This window comes from Odocoileus virginianus, chromosome 6 (assembly GCF_023699985.2).
Source record: "Odocoileus virginianus isolate 20LAN1187 ecotype Illinois chromosome 6, Ovbor_1.2, whole genome shotgun sequence".
NCBI lineage: Eukaryota > Metazoa > Chordata > Mammalia > Artiodactyla > Cervidae > Odocoileus > Odocoileus virginianus.
Window position 1 is genome coordinate 8,537,245 of NC_069679.1, and position 22,294 is coordinate 8,559,538.

The 22,294-nt window shown below is 56.7% G+C and overlaps 1 protein-coding gene across 1 annotated transcript in view; it reads right to left on the reverse strand.

Moving 5' to 3' along the window:
* Positions 1 to 2,445: 2,445 nt before the first annotated feature.
* Positions 2,446 to 22,294, reverse strand: part of ITGA11 (integrin subunit alpha 11) — a 132,583-nt gene continuing 112,734 nt past the window's right edge. The window contains exons 20-30 of the mRNA XM_020880529.2: positions 21,022 to 21,229; positions 19,011 to 19,109; positions 15,397 to 15,473; positions 13,599 to 13,688; positions 12,719 to 12,809; positions 11,135 to 11,248; positions 10,857 to 10,943; positions 8,983 to 9,093; positions 8,792 to 8,887; positions 5,055 to 5,168; positions 2,446 to 4,386 (exon numbers count right to left, since the gene is read on the reverse strand). Coding sequence (XP_020736188.2) covers positions 4,315 to 4,386; positions 5,055 to 5,168; positions 8,792 to 8,887; positions 8,983 to 9,093; positions 10,857 to 10,943; positions 11,135 to 11,248; positions 12,719 to 12,809; positions 13,599 to 13,688; positions 15,397 to 15,473; positions 19,011 to 19,109; positions 21,022 to 21,229 — 1,159 coding nt within the window. The 3' untranslated portion in view covers positions 2,446 to 4,314. The remainder of the gene's footprint in view (positions 4,387 to 5,054; positions 5,169 to 8,791; positions 8,888 to 8,982; positions 9,094 to 10,856; positions 10,944 to 11,134; positions 11,249 to 12,718; positions 12,810 to 13,598; positions 13,689 to 15,396; positions 15,474 to 19,010; positions 19,110 to 21,021; positions 21,230 to 22,294) is intronic.

Here is a 22,294-nt window from a genome sequence, read left to right on the forward strand (position 1 = left end):
TCACAAGAATTGGATCTTAAGGTCTGGGGTAGAATGCTGGCTGTAGTTCTGATGTAGGTGGCTCTGGGACCCCACCTGGAGAAGCTCAGCTCTGGATTGATACTCATTTTTAAGAGGCACATCTTGCCCTCCGAGCTTGCACGCCCATACCACCTGATGCCAGAAAGAAGCCACATTCTTACCTGGATTTCTCCTCTCTTGGCTGGCCAAAACTGAGGGACAGCATACTTGAGGTCCACGTCCCCGCAGAGCACCGGTCAAAGCATGAGGCCTGAGGCTGCTCTCAGCGCTACCCAAGGGCTGCCCCAAGCTCCTGGATTTTCTTGCCCTCCTGCATGGGGTCTGACCATGTCAGAATCAACAGGGAGGCCCCCCAGGACATCGTGCACATCTCAAGTTCATAACTTGGTTGGAGGTCCTTTCCCTCTAGTAGACGGTGAGTCTAGAATTTAAGAAGCCCTGACAATCTGAGGAGCAAATTCTAAAACCACCTGCAGTTGGTAATCTGGTGTGCAGTCAGACCTCGCCCCAGGCGTGTTTTCTGCCTGCTGCCTTGCGTGCTGTAGAACTGCTTTAGTACCACAAGGCCAGATGGGCTGATAATGCTTTTTAAAAGACTGAACCCTTTTAAAGCTGGTTATGCTTCATGTTAACACTCTTGAGTTCAACCCTTAGTTTCACCATAAATAATTACTCTTAACTACCAGATAGAGCATTGCTAATAACTCCCCAAATGAACCATAATTTGAATTTTCATGTTGATTTGCAGTTGCATTTTGAACTGCTTGCCACCATGCCAAAAATGCTTCAGAGACTGCAATTCATCTCCCCACCCCCAGATGTTGGCAAATGTGCCCCCATCTCCTCCATGAGGCCCTTTGGGGCTCTGAGGACCCTGGTGATCCCCTGTAGTAAATTACACTCTGGAGACTTGCTGGAATGAGAAAGTCTTTCAAACTGCAGGCTGGAGCCGAGTAAACTTGAACAGCATTACCCTGACTGGCACAGTTCCCTATACGCAGCCTGGAAGCTCACTTGTGCATGTTAACCCCTTATTTCTTGTTTTCTAGCCTATATATTCATGGGCACATTGGAGTTGCTGGGGAAACTCAGACACAAACGATGCCCTGGCCCCTCTCCCAGCTGACTAAATCTGACCCCCATAGGTGGGCCCTTTGAACAGGTAGCATTTAAGGCTCTCAGGTGATTCTATTGTGCAGTCGGGCTTGAGAAACACTGCTCTAGCATGAGGCTTTGCTCCCTGTAAAGTATATCTTCTCTGCTTGTCTACCAGCACTCTTAAGGCCAGTCATGCCTTAAGATACTTATACCCCACAGCAAATAATTTCAGAAAGAGAGACCTGCTAAGACAGAGAAGACGAGAGCAACACAGTGTGAGGGCTGAAGGCCCTGCAGGTTCAGACAAGTCTCCCACTTTTTCTACCTTTTGACCCTTTAGTTGTTCTTTGCCTCAGGTAGGGGAGGGCATGGAGTGACTGTGACATCCCAGAGATAAAGATGGCCTCTGAGTCCAGAGGTTGCAATTCAGTGACTTCTGGGCTGCATCTGACCTATAGATACATTGTGTGGCCTGTGGTGTGACAGCACAAGGCAGATTTTAAAAATGAATGCCAGTTTCTAAAAGGTTTCATATGAAAGCATTCTCAGTCAACGGTGTTCTTCAGTAGACTTGCTACCAGATCAAACAATGCACTTTTGGGTGTGGGGTCATTACTCCACTTATGAGGGTGATGACTCAAATGAAATATGACTTTTAAACACTACCTTCTGATTTTGGTTTCACTGTTTAAGAGAAAGGTATCCCCATGACGAGTCAGAAGTGACTGCATATCAATTCCTTCTACTTCTTCAGTTCAAACGCTTCTAAGCCTGGGTGAGAATGATAGTGTGGCTTGAGGGACAGCAGTCCTGGAATTAGTCTGGAATTTGCTGTGGAACCGGGGGCTGTCTCTTCATTTCCCTAGTTCCGAGTGTCCTCCTCTATGGGGGAAAGGGATCAAATAATTTTGAGGTCCTATTGGTTTCTTGGGATTCCAGTGGCATGAGACCAGCATGGAGACAACTAAGTTTAAGAGTCGCTTGTGGGTAAAGGTGAAGAAACCTAAGTCAGGGTCTGAAAATCGGCACCGAGATGTCAGCCTGGGGAAGTCTGGGAGAAAAGAGAAGGAACGAAGGGGTAGAAGCTGCAGTGATACGTGTTTTCAGCCATCTACACTGGCTAAAGAAGGCACAGTGGGCGTGGGAGGGAGGGAGTACCCATCACTGAGATGTCCATCCTGGACCAGGTGGCCCTGGCAGGGGGTGTTGTAGGGAGCAAGGGGTGGACACGCCCCTTCCTGATAGGGAGCCCCTCATCCACCTCCCGTCACCAGAGCGTGGCTCACTAGGACGTGTCCTGCCCACAAAAGGATGGCAGCCTCTTGGTTGTTTTTAAACACTGTATTTTTAAAATTTTTTAAAAAATATTTACGACAGTAAAGGTCGTACTGTGTGTCAGGGGACAGATGCCTTTGATGGATCCCCTTTCATTCCTACCTCAAGACCAGGTCAAGGCATAAATTATTCGGCTGGGCACCAGGTGTGCCTCTTGTCCTCGGGGCACCATCATTGGTGGTTCCACTTGTCCCAGGGGCTGGCTGATCAGATATTTGCCACCAAGGTTGCACAGGCTCCGGAGGTCCCTGCACTGGCTTTATCCAGTATGTTCCGTGGAGAGCCCCTCAGCACTGGTCCAGCCCTGCTCCCGGGCACGGGTGATGGGTGAGCAGAAGGGAGGAACTGGAGGTGGGGATGGTGGTGGGGTGTGTGTGTGTGTGTGTGTGTGTAGGGAGGGGGTGATGCAGAGACAGTGTGTGTGTGTGTGTGAGAGGGAGGGGTGGGAGGCTTTGTGTGTGTGTGTATGTGTAGAGGAGACAGGGTGATGCAGGGAGGGTGTGTGTGTGTGTGTGTGTGTGTGTGTATGGGGGGGTGATGCAGGGAGGCTGTGTATGTGTGTGTGTATGTGTGTGTGTAGGGAGGGGGTCTGTGTGTGTGTGTGTGTGTTCGGGGAGGGGGTCATGCAGGGAGGGTGTGGGAGGGTGTGTGTGTGTGTGTGTGTGTGTGTGTGTGTAGGGGGTGATGCAGGGAGGCTGTGTGTGTGTGTGGGGGGGAGAGGGTGATGCAGGGAAGCTGTGTGTGTTTGGAGGGGGTGATGCAGGGAGGCTGTGTGTGTGTGTGGGGGGGTGATGCAGGGAGGCTGTGTGTGTGTGTGTGTAGGGAGGGGGTGATGCAGGGAGGCTGTGTGTGTGTGGAGGGGGTGATGCAGGGAGGCTGTGTGTGTGTGTGTGTGGGGGGGTGATGCAGGGAAGCTGTGTGTGTGTGTATGTGTAGGGAGGGGGTGATGCAGGGAGGCTGTGTGTGTGTGTGTATGTGTATGTGTAGGGAGGGAGTGATGCAGGGAGGCCCCCTCACCCCTGCCCCCAGCCTGCAGCCATTGCTTCAGGACAGGCTGTGGGGAAGGAGAAGTGAGAACTGGAGCCCTGGGGACTGCAGCATCCACAGGCTTCCGCCAGGCGCCCAGGGACAACGAAAGCAGCGGGAGGGGCGGCAGCTACAGGCCCGGGGCTGCTGTGAGCACCGCGGGAGGGGGTGTGGGTGTCAGCCAGGTGAACGCAGGTGGGGGTTGGGAAGAGCCCACCCGCACCCCCCTCTCGGTTCTCCTAGGTCCCAGCTGCCTGTCCAACACAGTCTCTGCCTCCCAGAGTCTGTCTTCATCCTGGCCAGCAGCCGTCACCACGGGGGCCCTCACTCAGGGGGCACTCCAGGGACCTATCTCCGGCTAGGAAGGGGTGAGGTGACCAGGAGCTGTGGGCAGCGTAGGGGTGGGGTCAGCACAGGATACAGACCCGCTGCCCCCCTGCAACTACAGGTCCGGAGAAGGCAGCGCGCGTTTGCATTTGTAGTCTCCTCTCTGGGTTTCATCTGAGGATGGGGTGATGACGACTTCCTAGCACCTTAGTGGTGGGGGTGGCAACGCCCCTGCACAGCCTGGGGGTGACTTTGGGTGGACCTTGGGGGAGGGTCCCTTTAAGTCCCTAGGGATCTGTGTTGGAGGTGCTGCGGCTCCCAGTAGGACAGTCCCTCTGAAAACTGACTCGAGTTCCTTTCAGAGGGAGCGGACTCGGTCTTTCAGGAGATGAGGTCAAGTGCAAAGTGAGCTGGTGTCCTCTCCGCCCCAGCTCGGTGGGCTCCGGGCCTGCACACTGCCTGGGCCCGCATCCCGGCCGCCATCCGCTCACGGCCTCCTCAGGAGCCTCACTCCAGCACTTTGGGGGTGGGGTCCAGGCCGGGCTCCCTCCTGCGTTTGGCACTTTTGAAGAAGCCGAGCTGTGGGGAGGCACAGGGGCGAATGTCAGGGAGGGGCAGGTGGACAAGGCCTGTCTCCCGCCCTCCACTCACCCTCCTGGGGCTTCTTTCCTCAGAGGCGTTCCCTGAATGCCTCCCCTGCTCACGCTGAGTACCCCCCGCCAGCTGCCAGGCGCGCAAGGGGCCGCCTCACTGGTGACACGGAGGCTGGAACCAGGCGGATGGAGCCTATGCCCAGAGGCAGGCAGTCGTGTTGTGTGACGCTGCCCGAGTCACTACCCTCTCCGGGCACCCCCTCGCCTGATCTCGAGGAGGAGGAGGTTGAAACTGGGGCTGCTTAACCTGAGGCTCAGAGACAGAGACAGGCTTCTAAGGGATTTCTTCACAGCCTGACATTAAATTGGAGAAATTCTGTGGTTGTGTGTGCTTCTTTTTTTTCTGATCAGAGGAAGGCTGGCTTTCATCAGGGACCCAGAAGGGGGCCCACAAAAGGGCTGGAGCCACAGGTTGAGTGCCCTCCGGTGGCCCATCTGCCTGCTGTGGTGAGGAGCCGGCGCGTTCTGGGGGGGAGGCTGGGCGGGCCCCGCTCCCACGGGGAGGAGCGCGTGGGCACCGGCCACACAGCTCAGAGGCTGGGGCCCCAGGCCGGGACAGCCAGGGTGCTGCACCCCCCCCCGCGGGGCCCTCACCTTCCAGAGCGCCAGGACCAGCAGGGCCAGCAGCAGGAGGCCCCCCAGGGTGCTGCCCACGATGATCCAGATGGGGACCTGCGAGTCTTCTTGCTTGGAGATCTCAAACGTGATCTGCAAGGGGAGCGGTGGGGCTGTATCAACAGCACTGCTGTCCTGGGGCCCCCGGCGGGCGGCAGCCTGGGGCAGGAAGGAGGGCAGGAGACAGCCGGCCGCTGGTGGGAGAGCTGCGTCCCCCTCCCCTGGCGGAGGCTGCAGAGCTGGGTGGCACGCAGCCTGCTGAGCGGCCTCAGAGCGCCCCGTCCAGCACGGGGGACCCCTGGCTTAAGTGGCCAGGCGATCCCACCTTCTCTTTGAGACGCTTCCTGCTTTGGTTTGGGCCACTTCTCTGCCTGGATCCTCCTCCTTCTACACGGGCTCCTATTTCTTGCTTCATTTCCCGCTGCTTCCTAAGTGTTGGTGTGTCCCATGGCTCTGTCCTTGGACATCTTTTTTAAACTATTTTTCATTGGAGTGTAGTTGCTTTACAGTCTTGTGTGAGTTTCTGCTCTACCGTGGAGTGAATGAGCTAAATGTGTACATATGTCCCCTCTTTTTTGGATTTCCTCCCCATTTAGGTCAGCACAGAGCATGGAGTAGAGCTTGTGCTACACCACTGCTTCTCCTTAGTTGTCTATTTTATACACAGTATCCGCAGTGCGTATATGTCAATTCCAATCTCCCAACTCATCCCATCCCGCTCTCCGTGGACCTCCTCTCTGTCTCCAGTCACTCCGTGACTCCCCCTCAGAGCTGCCTGGTGAAGTAGGTGCAGTGGGCACAGTGCCAAGGGCCCGCAGTGCTTCTGAAGGCTCAGACAGTAAAGAATCTGCCTGCAATGCAGGAGACCCAGGTTCAGTCCCTGGGTCAGGAAGATCCCCTGGAGAAGGGAATGGCAGCCACTCCAGAATTCTTGCCTGGAGAATTCCATGGACAGAGGAGCCTGGCGGGCTACAGTCCATGGGGTCACAAAGAGTTGGACACGACTGAGTGACTAACTCACAGTGCTTTTAGGGGCCCACAAAAATGTTCTAATTTCCTTTAAAGTTAGAATAAAAAATGAATATAATCTTGCCTGGATTTTATTTGTCTTTATACAGACTGAGTCATAAAATAATTTTTTTTTTCCCTCTGTTTTTGGAGAAAAGCCCTAACACACTTCTGGGGAAGGCCATAACAATCTCTATGCCAGCTGATGCACTCATGTTTCTACCTTCTACCTGGACTCTCCACTGCACTTTTTTAAAACTATCTTTGTTTGTTTTTGTTTTTAGGCCATGCCACACAGGCTATAGTCCATAGGATCGCAAGACTCAGACACGACTTAGCGACTAAACCACCACCACCACACAACCTATTGGGTCTTAGTTCCCCGATCAGGGATCAAACCTGGGCCCCCTGCATTAGGAGCTTGGGTTCTTAACCACCGGGCCAGCAGGGAAGACCTCCCACTGCACTCCTGACTCACATCCGGCGGTCCACGCGGCCACCTGGTACCTTTAACAGCAGGTCCTCACACAAATTCCTCATCTCATTCCTTAGTCTGTTCCCGGCAGCCAGAGGAGGCAGGGGATGTATGCTCTGCTCTGCTGGGTTCCCCAGGTTTCCCATCTCACTCAGGGTGAGAATTAGAGTCCTCATCCCGGCCTGCAAGGCCCTGCACCCTCTGGCCCTTTTAATCTCTCCAGCCTCATCTCCTGCTCTGTCCCTTGCTCTTAACTCCACCACCTGGCTACCGAGACGCCCAGCACTACGCCTGCTGCTGGGACTCTGAGCTCTGTTCCTTCTGCTGGCGGGGCTCCGCCACAAGACACCGCTGTGTTCCCCCGCCGCTGTGCTCCCCCACTGTGTTCTCTGTCCCTTTATGGAATCGGCCTCCCCCAGGCTTACTGTATAAAACAGCACCTCCTCCTCTCCACCGTTATGCATCTGCGTTTTTCTGGGCAGAGCTTATCACCACTGACACCGTACTGTGTTCACTGCCTCTTCCCCCACCCCGGCCCAGACGGTCAGCTCAAGGAGAGCAGGGGTTATCTGTTCTGTTGCTGCTCTGTCCTCAGTGTGTGGAACAGGGCCTGCGCAGAGCAGGAGCTCAGTCACCTCGCTGCAAGCCTGAATGAATGCACTCCTCGACAGCATGGCAGCAGAACCCGGCGTGGCCACGGACTGCTCAGTAGGAAAGCCCGCTCCCTCTGCCTTCCCTTACACAGCCTCCGTTTCCATATCTGCAAAGTGGCCACGGGGACGTCCCTCACAGAGCCACGCGTGGTGAGCAGGGAACAGGGCACCTACTCAGGGCTCCAGGTCCCTTCGAGCTTTTTCCATCCTTGAAGGCTGGCACCTGGCTCTGCCTTCCCACACTGGCACCTTGCACAAAGCCAAACCACCAGGGGCTTAAGTTTGGGGTGACTGGGTTTCTAAGAGAAATGAGGCATCCAGAGAGTATAAGAGGGGCTTTGGGGGGTGAGGGGTGGGAGTGGAAGGAGAAATCACAAACTAGTAATTGACAGATGAACCGGTGTGGAGAGTGGGGTTGTTAAGTGTGTGGTGTCTGCACCACACTTCTCACTTGATTGCCTGGGAAATTCCCGCATGTCTCCCAAGATTCAGATCAAGTGGACTGTCTCCAGAAAGCCTTCCCTGGACACGCCCTGCTCTGACCTGGGCTCATCCTCAGACTGCACCCACACTTTGCTGTCCTCGTTAATCTGTGGTGGGGGCTGAGTCACAGGAGGAAAACCTGACAAGCGCTGAAGGAGGAAGAAGTACAACTGCTCCTGGGGTGTTTGCCCTGAGTGCCGCTCCTGGGCTTCTGCCCCTGCTCCCTCGCTGCCTGGCACACCCCCATGCTGTTTGGGATCGGCGTTGGTGACTTGTTAAGGTCTGGCTTCCTGACCTGGTGTATTTTGCTCTCCAGCATCTCCTGGGACGGGGCTGTGGATTCACTGGGCACCTGGGATAGAAGGCTAACCCGGAGCCCAGACCACAGTTCAGGGATGTGGCCAGCGGAGGGCAGCAGCGTCCCACGCCCAAGATGCCCAGCTCCTTCCAGAGCACCCAACCTTCATTTCAAGACCCAATTTCTCATTTTTCCGGGAGCACCACCTGGATCTTCGCTCCTTTCCCGGACCCTGATTCAAGCCAGTCTGATCTAAAACAGTCTGGCTTTACTCAATTAAAAAAGAGTCCCAATACAGAGACTGCTCCCACCCCTTGGTCTTCACAATTTCAGTTTGCAACAGCCTTCATTCATTAGATCTGAGGTGTGGACGGATGAGAAGGGGAGGATTGGCTGGCCATTCTAGGCTACGAGTTTGCCAAGACCCAGGCTCGCTGCCCCAAGGCAGGAGGCAGGCAGCCTGGGCAGCGCTTCTGCTCCCTCCAGTGTAAAACACACAGGTGTCCCTCCTTCCTCCGCCTCCGGGGAGCTGTGGAGGTATAGAGCTTGGTGACCACCGCCCACCCCCCACCCCTGGTACAGGGTGATGAATGCCTATTTCTGGTCCCCTCTTCCCCACTTTTGTCCCAATGGCCTGTTTGTCTCACTCTGTTTCCCCTCTCCTCTGATGTTGCAAACTGCCGGCAGGCCTGTCCATCTCTCTCCTGCAGGGGGAGTAGGGAAGCTTTAAAGGGAAGGGATGACCCTTCCCCAAGCTGGCCTGGCATGAGCCCAGGTCTGCAGGGTTCCGAGTGCTCACCTGGCGGCTGGGATCCTCCTCGCGGAAGATGAATGGGCTGTGGAACTGCCTCTGCAAGGTGGCGTGGACCGTGATTCTCATCAGCTTGTACTTGAGCTGTGTAATCAGAGGCCTTGTCAGGAGCTGGCCCCTCCCCTGGAGAGACTCCCTAGCACCCATCTCCTCCAGCCTGGCCCTGGAGCTCTACTTACTGCTTTTAAGGACCTCAACCACAGGTTCCCCAGCAGATGGAAATTGATTTCCTGGTTGGGGTTCAGCCTCACGTTGCAGTTGATGGAGACTACATCAGAGTTGCTGTGATTCTGAAAGAGGAGGGTCTCTGGGTGAGCAGGGGCTTGGCCACCAGAGAAATGGCTCAGCCGCCCAGCTCGACCAAGTGGGGTTTTGTGCCCGGGGAAGGGTGACAGAGGACAGGGGACAAGGACGGAGGTGAGGGTGGAGGACACAGGGGCTGGGGCTGCCAGGGCTGGCTGGAGGACAAGGCAGGGATAGTATTAATATATCCGATGCTCCAGTTGAAGTTGTGCGGTACTGGATGTATTCCAGGAGCAGAACTTTAGGTCAACATTAGAGAGCCTATAAATGTCATCCCCCTACAAACACATTAAAGGGAAAGTGACACATTACTTTAACAGATGCAGAAAAAGCATTTTATGAAATCCAACTTCTGTTTGTGATAAAAAATACCAGGGAACTTCCTGAATCTGAATAAGAGTGCTTATTAAAAAAATAAAAGAAAGAAAAACTACATCAAGTATTACATTTCACAATGAAAATCTAAAAATAATTCCTCTAAAAGCAGAATCAAGACAAGATGGTCATCATTTCTGTTTAGCATTGCCCTGGAGCTCCTAGCCAGAACAATAAGAAAAACAATTTAAAAGGATTGAATGGTAAAACTAAAACTATTATTACTTGCAGATGACACTATCCTAATAGAAAACCCAAACAAATCATCAAATAATTAGGATTTATTAGGTTAGACTCACTTGTGTGGCTTTCTTGCAGCCACCTCACCCCACCCAAGTTTGTCTTCAGTACAGTGCACTACACTCCAAAGATGCGTTGTTTGGGGAAATCAAATGAAAACAGCGAATATTTTTATTTGGGTAAGGAGTCATGAAAGCATACTCAGAAATCGGTGCGTGGGGCCGAGGTGGCCCTGGGAACGGAAACCTGGACATTAGCAGGAGTCCTGAGAGGACCTGGGGGTTGAAATTGGGCTGCCTTCCGTTGCAGGCTTGCTAGATGGCGCTAAAGGTAAAGACTCCGCCGCCAATGCACAAGACGCAAGAGTCGAGTGTTTGGTCCCTGGGTCAGGAAGATCCCTTGCAGAAGGAAATGACAACCTGCTCTAGTATCCTTGTCTGGAAAATTCCGGGGACAGAGGAGCCTGGAGGGCTACAGTTCATGGGGTTGCAAAGAGTTGGACTTGACTGATCTACTGAGCACAGCCTTCTATCTCTGGGGACAGGGAGGCCCCGGCTGATATGGTCAGTGTTTCCAGCACAAGCCTCGTGGGGTCTGGCCTCTGTTATGCTGTTCCATCTTGGCTCCTTCCTCCTCCCTCTGCTTGTCCATATCCTACTAGCCCTTTTAGGCACAGGGGCAAGTCCATGATCTCTGTTCCATTTTTTTTTTTTTTTAATTTGGTTGCACTGGGTCGTAGTTATGGCACACAGGATGCTGCAGCATGGAGGACCTTTTCAGCTGTGGCATGTGCAATCTAGTTCCCTGACCGGGGATCGAATTAGGGCCCCCTCATTTGGAACACAGAATCTCAGCCACGGGACCACCAGGGAAGCCTCCCTGCTCCTCTTATTCAAGGTTGTCTGCTCCTCTGCCCCTCAATGGGTCTCCCAGCCTCATCCCTGGCTTCTTTACACTCAACCTCATGTCTCCCATGAGATGTGAGCCCACTAAGGATACGAAGTATCTTTTCTGTTTCCTTTCAATTGAGGCTGGGACAGAGAGAGGCTCCACAAGCTCCTGTGGACAAACTACAGGACGAGGAGCTCAGGCAGCCCCTCTCCTCCTTCGGGGGCTCCTGGTGTGGGACGCTCACCAGCTGTGGGGCCCGACTCAAGTCCTCCTCCGTCGGGGCATGCCGGTACTCCGTGCTGTTCCCCCAGATGTTACAGGACGTGTTCACCTGCAGGAGGAAACAGGCCACCAGCCTCACAGCAGCCCTGGCAGACTCAGCAGCCCGAGCCATCCTCTGTCCTCCTCTGCCCAGGGAAGGCCCCGCCGGCCGGGCCCGGGAGCAGGAGCTGAGGTCTGGGCACTCGAGGGCACACCCGGGGTCTGTTGGTCCGCTCCCCACCGGCCCCCGGGCGCGGGTACCTGGTCGGTGAGGAAGTCCCTCGGCAGCAGCAGCCGGTTGCCGGCCCTGGTAGCTATGGGAACGGTGATCTTCATCATCACCCCGTGGATGGGAAACAAGCCCAAGTTTTGGATCTGCGGCCGGAGTGGGGGAGGTGTCAGCACACCCAGCAGCGGCTGGGTGGTGGGGGACAAGGTCCATGGGGTGAGCCCCCCACCGACCCCAGCCGGGCCTGAGAAACAAGTTCCTTCAAGCTCCCTGGCCCTCTCGCTGAGGATGCTCTAAGGCTCTTCCAGACCTTGGCTGGGGGCTGCAGGAAGGAAACTGCACGAAAGCTGAAAGGGACGGGCTCCCGGAGGCTGAGGACGGCCACTGGGGGCCATGAGGCTGAGAGTAAGGGTTACTTCCCCCTTTCACCCTCGTTTGGCTATGGTGCTGGGTGCTGCCCTGGACAGAGGTCTGGGTGGAGATGGTGACAGCAACTCCTTTATTATGAGAGAGAACCATTAATGGATGTAATGATTACATCCAGATGCAGGATGTAAATAGTGTGCACTGGTGCACATTCTAGCCGTGACACATTAAGTGTCAGTTCAGTTCAGTCACTCAGTTGAGTCTGACTCTTTTCGACCCCATGGACTGCAGCTCACCAGGCCTCCCTGTCCATCACCAATTCCTGGAGTTTACTCAAACTCATGTCCATTGAGTCGGTGATGCCATCTGACCATCTCATCACCTCATTCAGTGTCAGGGCTGCAGTGATTACACGCAGGGTTTTGGAACCAGAAAGGCTGAACACATAACCCAGGGCTGCTGCCACAGATGAGCTGTGTGGCCTTGGGCAGGTTACTAAACCTCTCTTGGATGAGTCATCAAGGTATCTGTGTGTTTCTAGCTGTCTGCCTGACACCAACTCTTGCCTAACAATTCAGGGCTGGGAAGATCATGGGGCAGAGACTCTTAAATGCCTCCTAATTTTCCTTCTCCCTTCTTCCTTAGTGACAGAAACCAAGACAAAAGGCACATTTCCTAGCCTCCCGTACAGCTGAATCACACTGTTCTGGACAATGAGAGTAATTGGAGGTGTGAGGCAGTGCCAAAGAGGTTCCTCGGGGAGGGGTCTTGCATGCTCTTCTCCCCTTCCTTCTTCCTGGAATGAGGATGTGATGACTGGAGCTGCAGCCACCTTGGACTATGAGGTGAACTTGAGAGGTTGATAATCACGTGTTGAGGATGGTGGAGTGGACACAAGGAGACCCAGTCCCAGAGGACTTTGTAAAGTTGTCAACTCTGGACTTCTTTTTTATGGGAGAGAATAAACCCCAGAGCATTATATATATCATTGTTTTTTCATATTTAAAAAATCATAAGCAGATGCACCTAATCTTCACTGACACATCCTCCCAGTCTAGCCCTGTACTTTTCCAGATGAGGATTGAGAGGCTCAGAGAGGGGGAGGGACTTGCCTAAAGTCACACAGTGAAGGGGTGGGAGGGTTGAGGCTGAAATCTAGGCACTGGCAATGCTTTCAGATTCCTTCCCTCCCAAACGGGGGTTCTCAGCTCCTGTCTTTCGCTGTCTGCCTGGCTGCCCTCCAGCCTAACCTTGAAAACGCAGTGGAAGGGAGGCCCAGTGCCATGGTATTTCTGCAGGGAGCTGTTGGACTTGACCTCGTAGTGGCTCAGGCTGCTGCTCCTGCAGGGACAGAGGACGTGGACGCTGTGCGCTCAGTCATGTTGGCGAGATGGATAAATGAACGAAAGGAGGTGTGGGCATGCTCCCGCCTCCCCCAGACCACAGCAAACAGGTTTCCTCATGTGTCCATTGGGAGGGCTGTGTTGGGAAGGCTTCTGAGGCTCAGCAGGAATAAACACTGAGATCAGTTAGCAATGTCTGCTGGTGTGTGGGATGGGCATGAATCCAAAGGGCCAGTTCTCTGCCATCCCTGCCTCCTGCCCAGGGGCATGGCCTCTTTCGATCACAAACTTGCCCACTGTGCACCATTCCAGCCTCTAGTGTTGGCTGAAGGAGGGCCAGAGCTTTCTGTTTGCTGTGACTTCCTGACTTCTCCACCTACCTGGGAGCTCTGGGAGGTGGAGGGGGGCAGACTGGGGGCCAGGGGCAGACTGAGGGAGGGCGTGGTGGGAGCAGTCTGCCCTGGAGGGGGAGAATTTTCTCACTGACACTGTTTAGAATTGCCAGTGGGAGGTGGTAGTGAAATGCAGATGGACTTTTTAGCAAGTCCTGTTACAGTTTTGACTTCTCTGCTGAGCAGGTCCCCACTTGCAGTCTCTCCTGGGTGGACACCGCCTGCGGCCCCAGCCTTTGGGGTGCCCCCTGTGGGGAGCTCCCTGGGGACCAAGTCTGTGCCTCCTCCTCTAATGGACACCGCCTCCCCTTCATGGACGGGGCGCTGCACTCCTCGGGACACACTTGGCTGCATCTCCGAGCACCTCGGCACAGGGGCCCCGGGGCCCAGCCCACCTGGTGAAGAGGATGTCGGCCTCGTACTTGAGGTGGAAGCGCAGAAGGGCCGTGTTGTCTTCCTTGGTGCTCTCCTCCTCATCGCTGTCACTGCAAGGAGAGCCGGCAGCACCTGCAGCTCCACTCAGCCCCAGCACCCCGGCTGGCTCAGGGCGGCTGGGGGATCCAAGCCAGGCCGAGAAGGAGCCTCCCAGCTAGCCTAGGGCTGCGGCTCCAGAGAAGCCGCCCCGGGGGCGAGGGGGCGGGCAGCCATCGGAGGTGTCTCCCGGGAGGGGAAAGGCCGGGGAGGCGGGGGACCTGGACCTCAGCTTTCCCTGCCCGCTCCCTGGGCGCAGCACATCCAGGCTGGAGGCTGGGAGGACAGTGCCAGCTTGGTCCCAGCAGCCTGTGTCCCGTCTCATCTGTCAGCGGGCAAGTCCTGTGCTGGGGGCCCCGGGGGTGGGGATGATGCTTGTGGAGCAAGGCTCTGCCCAGGGGAGGGGAGGAGCATGAGGAATTAATTCAAAGCAGAGCGTTTACTGACTCTGGAATTGACCTTTCTGAGGTACAGGTTGGGCAGCTCCCATGGGGTGGCTGAGGGGCTGTGGGCTGCCTTGAAAAGACCAGGGAGGCATTAGAGAGCGTTTTGTCAAACACGCTTCCCTTTACTTCTGAGCACCACGAACCACCGGGGCAGATCATTTTAGACATAGAGAGATACAATCTCTGCTCATTAGGTACATGAAGTTGGATTTCCTTTGGAAGCTTTACCCCAGAGAGGTGCTTAGTTAGAAAAGGGAGTCTGACACGCATACACAGCCAACTCACAAGTACCCGCCAGCAGCCACACTGCCAAGGAGACTGAAGGCAAGGATGTTCATTGCCTGTGAGAGGGGCTCTTTTCTTAGAGGGAGGCCTCAAGATATCAACACATCTTTACCTCCTGGCAGGTGAGCATTCCACCAAAGTGCACAGATTGGCTAACTACACTGAGTGTGGATCACTGGCACTTTGTGACTGCTGACTCGTGTATATGCTGAAATGTTGGTGCTGCTGGATTTATTTCCAGTGTAGAGAAGTTCTCAGGAGGGTTTATAAAGCCTTATAAAGCTAGAATCCCTTCCTGCCTTTGTGTGTTTATTACTGACTTGGGTGATTCATGGTGTCAACCTACAGCGAATTGCCTCAGGGAAGCCTGTGAGACAGACAGACAGATCCACAGTTAAGAGAAGGTCTTTAAAAACTGGAACTTTCCAAGGGGAGAGAAGGGGCCAGGGCAGAAAGAGCACTGGATAAGGAGGAGGAAATCTGTTTATGGCCATACCACCCTGCACGCACCCCATCTCGTCCCTTCTCAGAAGCTAAGCAGGGTTGAACCTGGTTAGTGCTTGGATGGGAGGAGTAGAAAATCTAGTGTTTAACTTCCCATTGTGCTACTTACATGCTGTGTATTGTTGGGAAATTCACTCAACCTCTCTGAGCTTTTTCTTACCTGGGAGGTGGGATGGGAATAAGTCCTGCTTTGCTTGTCTTAAGGGGCTGCTGTAAAGACTGACTGAGATAATACCTGCCCAGTGCTTCACAACTGTAGGGCTTTTATGTAACTGATATGTAAAGGTGAGGGTATTATTATTTCTATCCAAGCTGAAGAACAGTGGCAGTGCAGCAGGCTCGCCAGAACTTGGGAACTAACCTGGGGCCCTCCCAGGCTGAGGCAGCGAGGGATGGGGGATTTGGTGTAGGAAAGGGCAGTTCCTAGTGGCAGAACAGGGCCTCAGAGTAGCGAGTGGGGAGGGAAAAGGAGTGGGCCAGCTCTGACCTGCCCGCTGTGAGTTGGATCTCCAGGTGGTGCAGGAAGATGGATTTGCTGAACTCAAAATCCAGACGGAAAGCCACCTGCAAAGAAAAAGTCGCTGGAGCTGGGATGGCAGGGAACTGCTTGCCCGCAGCAGCCCTGGCCCACCCTTCCAGCCCCTGCCCTGTCAGTGGACCCTGCCGGCGGGGAATGGACTGGGGGAGGGAGGACCAAGCGCTGGAGTAATGTGAGCTGCGCTTGGGGGCTGTGGAGGGGACGCAGCCAAGGTCAACAGCTCCTGAGATGGGGCTTCTCGGCTGTGGAGCCAGCCCTTCGCCACCTCCCTTTGCTTTTAACTACTAGAAGGCAGCAAGTCCAACTTCAGACTCTTCCTGCAGGACTTTCTCGGTGGGTGAGTTGATGGCAGGAAGGGGAGACGGCCATCACCATGGCACCATGGGAGATGGGGCCAGGAGTGAGTGGTAAAACCGCCCACATGCACTCCCTGTTCTTGCATGTGAACCGGTGGAGAAGGGTGGAGGCTGTCCCAGGCTACTCAGCAGGCTGGTCACACATCTGTCTCCTTGTCCAGAGGCCCCCCGCCACTCTGATGGCCCCAGTCCCCATGCTGCCCTCGGTCTTCCCCCAGAAGTAGGGCCTGGGTGCCCTGTGAGCCTCTTTGTTACCTTCTGCCCCGCCTGGTGGTGATACTGAGGCTTTGCACAGAACCCTGGTGCTCCTCCTAGGCCTGACCCTCATTGGTTTTCCCAAGGAGAACTTGATGGAGGGAACTTTCTCCCCGAGTGGCCACGGGTGGGGTGGGGAAGCTTGGGCTGGGTGCTGCTCCCCCTGGGTCTTCACCCAGGAATTCCTGAGTGTGCCAGTGTCTCACCTCAAACACTACAGTCTTGACCTGCCTGGCACCAGAGACGTTCTTTTATAAGGAGCCTTAATCCCCCTCCCTGGCCCCCAGCCTTGCAGACTCTGCTGCTGGGAACACACTCGGCTCTCCAGGTAGCCCTGCCTCAGGCTCCCCTCTGTCTGATTCTCACTTTACAAGCAGCTTGGCCTCGGTTGGGTGTTCCCTTACTCTGGAACCTTCAGTGGCTGCCTGCCGCCCAGGGGATGGGAAAATGCCCCCACAATCTGGAGTCTACTCCCCTTTCCCAGGAAGTTGCTTCTCCCAACCCTACACTCTTTTCACATGTACTTTTAAGCACTTGGTACCTGCTCAAAAAACATTCATTTTCCTCCCCATCTCTCCCAGGCACAGCTGGGGAGACAGAGGCTGGACATTTTAAAAACATGTTAGGGGGACGTCCCTGGTGGTTCAGCAGTTGGGCTCCATGCTTCCAATGCAGGGGCCGTGGGTTCAATCCCTGGTCAGGGAACTAGGATCCCACATGCCTCATAGTGAGGCCAAAAAAAAATTTTTTTTAAAGTAAAAACATGCTAGGATACAGTACAGAGGGCTAACTGGCCAAGAGGAGGTGGGGGAGTGGTGGGTGGGAGTGGCAGGATTCCCTGAGGTGAGGGTCCATGCTCTCCTGGAGTGTGTTGTCAGCCCTGGGGTGGCTGGCTGATTAAGTCATTCAAATGTCATTTCATGGGAGAAAAAAAAACCTTAATTTAAAAGCCACCCTCAGGTCTGTCCATCCCTCCCCAGTCTGCCCCTCTGTTTTCTTCCACTTCTCTTGCTCCCCCGTGCCTCCCTGACCCGCCCCGGGCCCACCGCACACTGCGCCCCACTCTGACCCGCCCCGGGCCCACCGCGCTCCGCGCCCCAGTCTGACCCGCCCCGGGCCCACCGCACACCGCGCCCCAGTCTGACCCGCCCCGGGCCCACCGCACTCCGCGCCCCAGTCTGACCCGCCCCGGGCCCACCGCACACCGCGCCCCAGTCTGACCCGCCCTGGGCCCACCGCGCTCCGCGCCCCACTCTGACCCGCCCCGGGCCCACCGCGCTCCGCGCCCCAGTCTGACCCGCCCCGGGCCCACCGCGCTCCGCGCCCCAGTCTGACCCGCCCCCGGCCCACCGCACTCCGCGCCCCAGTCTGACCCGCCCCGGGCCCACCGCGCTCCGCGCCCCACTCTGACCCGCCCCGGGCCCACCACACACCGCGCCCCCCAGTCTGACCCGCCCCGGGCCCACCGCGCTCCGCGCCCCACTCTGACCCGCCCCGGGCCCGCCGCGCTCCGCGCCCCACTCTGACCCGCCCCGGGCCCACCACACACCGCGCCCCCCAGTCTGACCCGCCCCGGGCCCACCGCACTCCGCGCCCCAGTCTGACCCGCCCCGGGCCCACCGCACACCGCGCCCCAGTCTGACCCGCCCCGGGCCCACCGCGCTCCGCGCCCCAGTCTGACCCGCCCCGGGCCCACCGCGCTCCGCGCCCCACTCTGACCCGCCCCGGGCCCACCGCACACCGCGCCCCCCAGTCTGACCCGCCCCGGGCCCACCGCGCTCCGCGCCCCACTCTGACCCGCCCCGGGCCCGCCGCGCTCCGCGCCCCACTCTGACCCGCCCCGGGCCCACCACACACCGCGCCCCCCAGTCTGACCCGCCCCGGGCCCACCCCGCTCCGCGCCCCACTCTGACCCGCCCCGGGCCCACCACACACCGCGCCCCAGTCTGACCCGCCCCGGGCCCACCGCGCTCCGCGCCCCAGTCTGACCCGCCCCGGGCCCACCGCGCTCCGCGCCCCAGTCTGACCCGCCCCGGGCCCACCGCGCTCCGCGCCCCAGTCTGACCCGCCCCGGGCCCACCACACACCGCGCCCCCCAGTCTGACCCGCCCCGGGCCCACCGCACTCCGCGCCCCAGTCTGACCCGCCCCGGGCCCACCGCACACCGCGCCCCAGTCTGACCCGCCCCGGGCCCACCGCACACCGCGCCCCAGTCTGACCCGCCCCGGGCCCACCGCACACCGCGCCCCAGTCTGACCCGCCCCGGGCCCACCGCGCTCCGCGCCCCAGTCTGACCCGCCCCGGGCCCACCGCGCTCCGCGCCCCAGTCTGACCCGCCCCGGGCCCACCGCGCTCCGCCCCCCAGTCTGACCCGCCCCGGGCCCACCGCGCTCCGCGCCCCAGTCTGACCCGCCCCGGGCCCACCGCACACCGCGCCCCAGTCTGACCCGCCCCGGGCCCACCGCGCTCCGCGCCCCAGTCTGACCCGCCCCGGGCCCACCGCGCTCCGCGCCCCACTCTGACCCACCCCGGGCCCACCGCACACCGCGCCCCCCAGTCTGACCCGCCCCGGGCCCACCGCGCTCCGCGCCCCACTCTGACCCGCCCCGGGCCCACCACACACCGCGCCCCCCAGTCTGACCCGCCCCGGGACCACCACACACCGCGCCCCCCAGTCTGACCCGCCCCGGGCCCACCACACACCGCGCCCCCCAGTCTGACCCGCCCCGGGCCCACCACACACCGCGCCCCCCAGTCTGACCCGCCCCGGGCCCACCGCACACCGCGCCCCAGTCTGACCCGCCCCGGGCCCACCGCCCTCCGCGCCCCAGTCTGACCCGCCCCGGGCCCACCGCACTCCGCGCCCCAGTCTGACCCGCCCCGGGCCCACCGCACTCCGCGCCCCAGTCTGACCCGCCCCGGGCCCACCACACTCCGCGCCCCAGTCTCTACCTTGGCCTTGGCCCGGAAGAAAGGATAGCTGACGTTGCAGACTTTCTTGTGGAGCCTCCTCTCCTCGTTCACACACTCGATGCTGCCATCTGAGTCATCCTGGGGGAAGGTGGGGGCATCATGAGCAGCAGTTAAGTGGGGTCTGAGACCCGGGTCTGGGGGCCACCCCTGCCCCCAGCCCCCAGCTGCCCAGGCTGAGGCTGCAGAAGCTGGAAGCCCAGAGCCCCTGGAGGCTTGGGTGTGGCATGGTTCTGGGTGCAGAAAAGGGCAGGAGCCAGTGCAGGGCAGTAGGGGCTGGTTCCAGCAGTGCCAGTTGTGAAGAAAATGGGCAGGCACTCATGTATGTGCTGTGTCTCTCCCTCAGGATCAAGCTTGGAGGCAGGACTTATCATCCAGTTTACAGGTGGGGTCAGTGAACCCCAGAGATGGGAGGTAACCAGCTCAGACCACCAGAAAGTGGCTTCTTCCACTTGAGGCCCCTTGTTGGATGGTAGGGGATGGGGAGAGGAAGGAGGGGGTGCTTCTGCTGTGAGCACCTCCTGGGCTGGGGATGGACGGTGGTGCTGGTGAAGGAGTGAAGCTGCAGGCCAGCCCTACTCACATACTATATGCCATGTGTATGTGTGCATGTGTGCGCGTGTGTACATGTGCATGTGGACATGGCCCTTCACAGGACACATTTCCAAAGTCCCTTTGTGTCACAGAAATAAAATACCACGATTCCTTCCCGTGAAGATCAGGAATGGGTGTGGGATTGGTCTTGGACTGTCTGGGCTATGGCAGCAGGAAAAGATGGATGCAAGTTTGGGGCTCTATTTCCCTAAATACCCTAAGTCCAGATGGAGATAAAAGCTTCTGGAAGGAGAGGCCTTTAAAAGACTATCAGGTGAGCCAGGCGTTTTTACTCTGGGCTGTGGGGCAGGACCTGGGCCTGGCAGAGGAAGTGATTTTGCACTAACAACCTCTCCTTGCATCCTATGCACTGACCTGGGGTCTATTTGAGGACAGTGGGGACCCACCAAGGGCAGGAAGCCCCCTGCTTTTCTAGTGAGCCTCACTCCACTCAGCTTCCCCTCCTACTCTATGGGAAGAGTGTGTGCTCATGTGTGTGTGTGTGTGTGTGTGTGTGTGTGTGTGTGAGTGTGAGTATGGCTGGGAGGGGTCGTCCGGTCTCTCTCTAGGCCAGTGAGGAAGGAGTGGTGGAGGTGAGAACACAGGGCTGGCTGTTCTATTCTGCAACCCCCCGACCCCACGTGGACACGGTAAGATCTGTGAGGACAGAGACTGTGTCTGACGGAGCCTGGGACCCCGAGCACCCACATGTGACAATAATGTCTTAACGTTTGTTCAACGGACTCGTCTTGAGGGACTTCTCCATGCCCAGGCCTGGGGACAGACTGACTGAGAAAGGGTGCTCGCCCTCCGGGAGCTCAGGGTTATAGCAGGGCAGCGCTCAGACACTGATGATTCCCATGGAGCAGGCACAAGGCTGTGCTGGGGGCTGTGCAGGCTGGGGGGCCCTGTGTGACCTTCTGGGGCTTCAGGAAGCCACCCCAGGGAGCATGGCACGAGGCCCACGCGAAGCTTTAATGTTGGGGAGAAGTCAGTTCTGATTCTTGTTAGAAGGGCTTTGCTGAGAAAGTCTGGAGGGGGAGCTGTAGGCAGAGGGTGTGTACGTGCTGTTGTGTGCACACATGGGTGTGTATGTGTGTGTGTCCCTAACAAGGGCCAAGGGTGCATGCTGAAGGATGTCCCTCTCCTGGTTCTGAAAGGCTCAGACTGCCCTTCCCCGTGGTTCTCAGCCCTGCCTACACACTGCCATCCCCGGGAAGCGTTAATAGCAGACTGACCCAGGCCCCAGCCAGACCGCATCAGTGAGGACGTCCGGCAGAAGTGCGGACACAGCGATCTATCGCTAAGCTCCCAGGTGATTCTAAAGGGCAGTCAGTGCGCCTTCTTGGACCCCTCCTCTCCTCTGCGCGTCCCCTCAGGCAGGCCACCAGGATCGTACCTTCTGGATCAAGCTGGCAAACTGCAGGTTTGCTGACTGGGAGATGTTGAGGACGGTGCTGTAGGCGTTCTCGCCCCTGTTCTCCAGAAGGGTCTCCACAGCCACCCGCCGCCGTGTGCTCTCTATGATGAAAACCGTGGTGTCGAAGGACAGCGTGTACGCGGAGCAGTCCTGCACAGGCTTCCTCAGCACCCTCTGGCAGTACTCCCTGAGGGAAAGAGAGGGCGGGGGTCAGGCACACGGGAGGGGAAAGGCACGGGTGGACCTCCCTGTGCCTGCCTCACCCCTGCAGGCAGCGTGTTTCCCTTTTGGCTTTGGCTACCAGGCGGCTCAGAGCTCAGGACAGAGACAATCCTGGGTCTTAGCCCAGCTGGTTAGAATCTCTGTTTCTACACCTCTTTACAAGGTTTGGCTGTACTATCTCTATTATTTATTATTTGTATTTTTGATTGAAGTGTGGTTGATTTACAATGTTGTGTTAGTTTTAGGTGTAAGCAAAATGATTCAGTTATATAAGTTCTCTTTCAGATTCTTTTCCTTTATAGGTTTTATACACACACACACACACACACACACACACACTTTTTTTTGGCTGTGCCAAGTAGCATATGGGATCTGAGTTCCCTGACCAGGGATCATACTGGTACCCCCTGCATCGGGAGCTCAGAGTCTTAACCACTGGACTGCCAGAGAAGTCCTTATTACAAGATACTGAATACAGTTTCCTGTGCCTAACAGTAGATACTTGTTTATATATATATAAACATAATATATATAATTATATATATATAATTGTGTTATACTATTTCCATTTATAGTATATGTTTATCTAATCATCTCTAGTTGAATAAAAGTTAAGCATAAATTTTTTGAAAATACATTACAAAAATTTAAAATAGGATCATTATTCCCCCTTGTCTGCTAGTTTATTTCTTCTGGGGGATCATGATCACCCTGCTCATCTCCTGCTAACTCCTTAGCATTGAGCCCAAGTGGTCAGTCCAAGGACCTGACAAGTCACCTAGTCTGGGGGTTGCATAATGAACACAGAACGCTAGATCTTCAGTCTCCACTTTTCTCAGCTTATAGTGTAGAAAGGATTCTTTTTCTAAACAAAGTTTGAGGAGGTTGGATTGGACTAACTATCCATTTTAGAGAGGCGGTCAGTTATGCCCAGAGAGGGCTAGGCATTGCCCTGAGGTCACACAGGAGTTAGAGGCAGAACCTAGGCTAGACCCATACTCCAAGTCCAGTGTTTGGTCCTTGCTGCCTA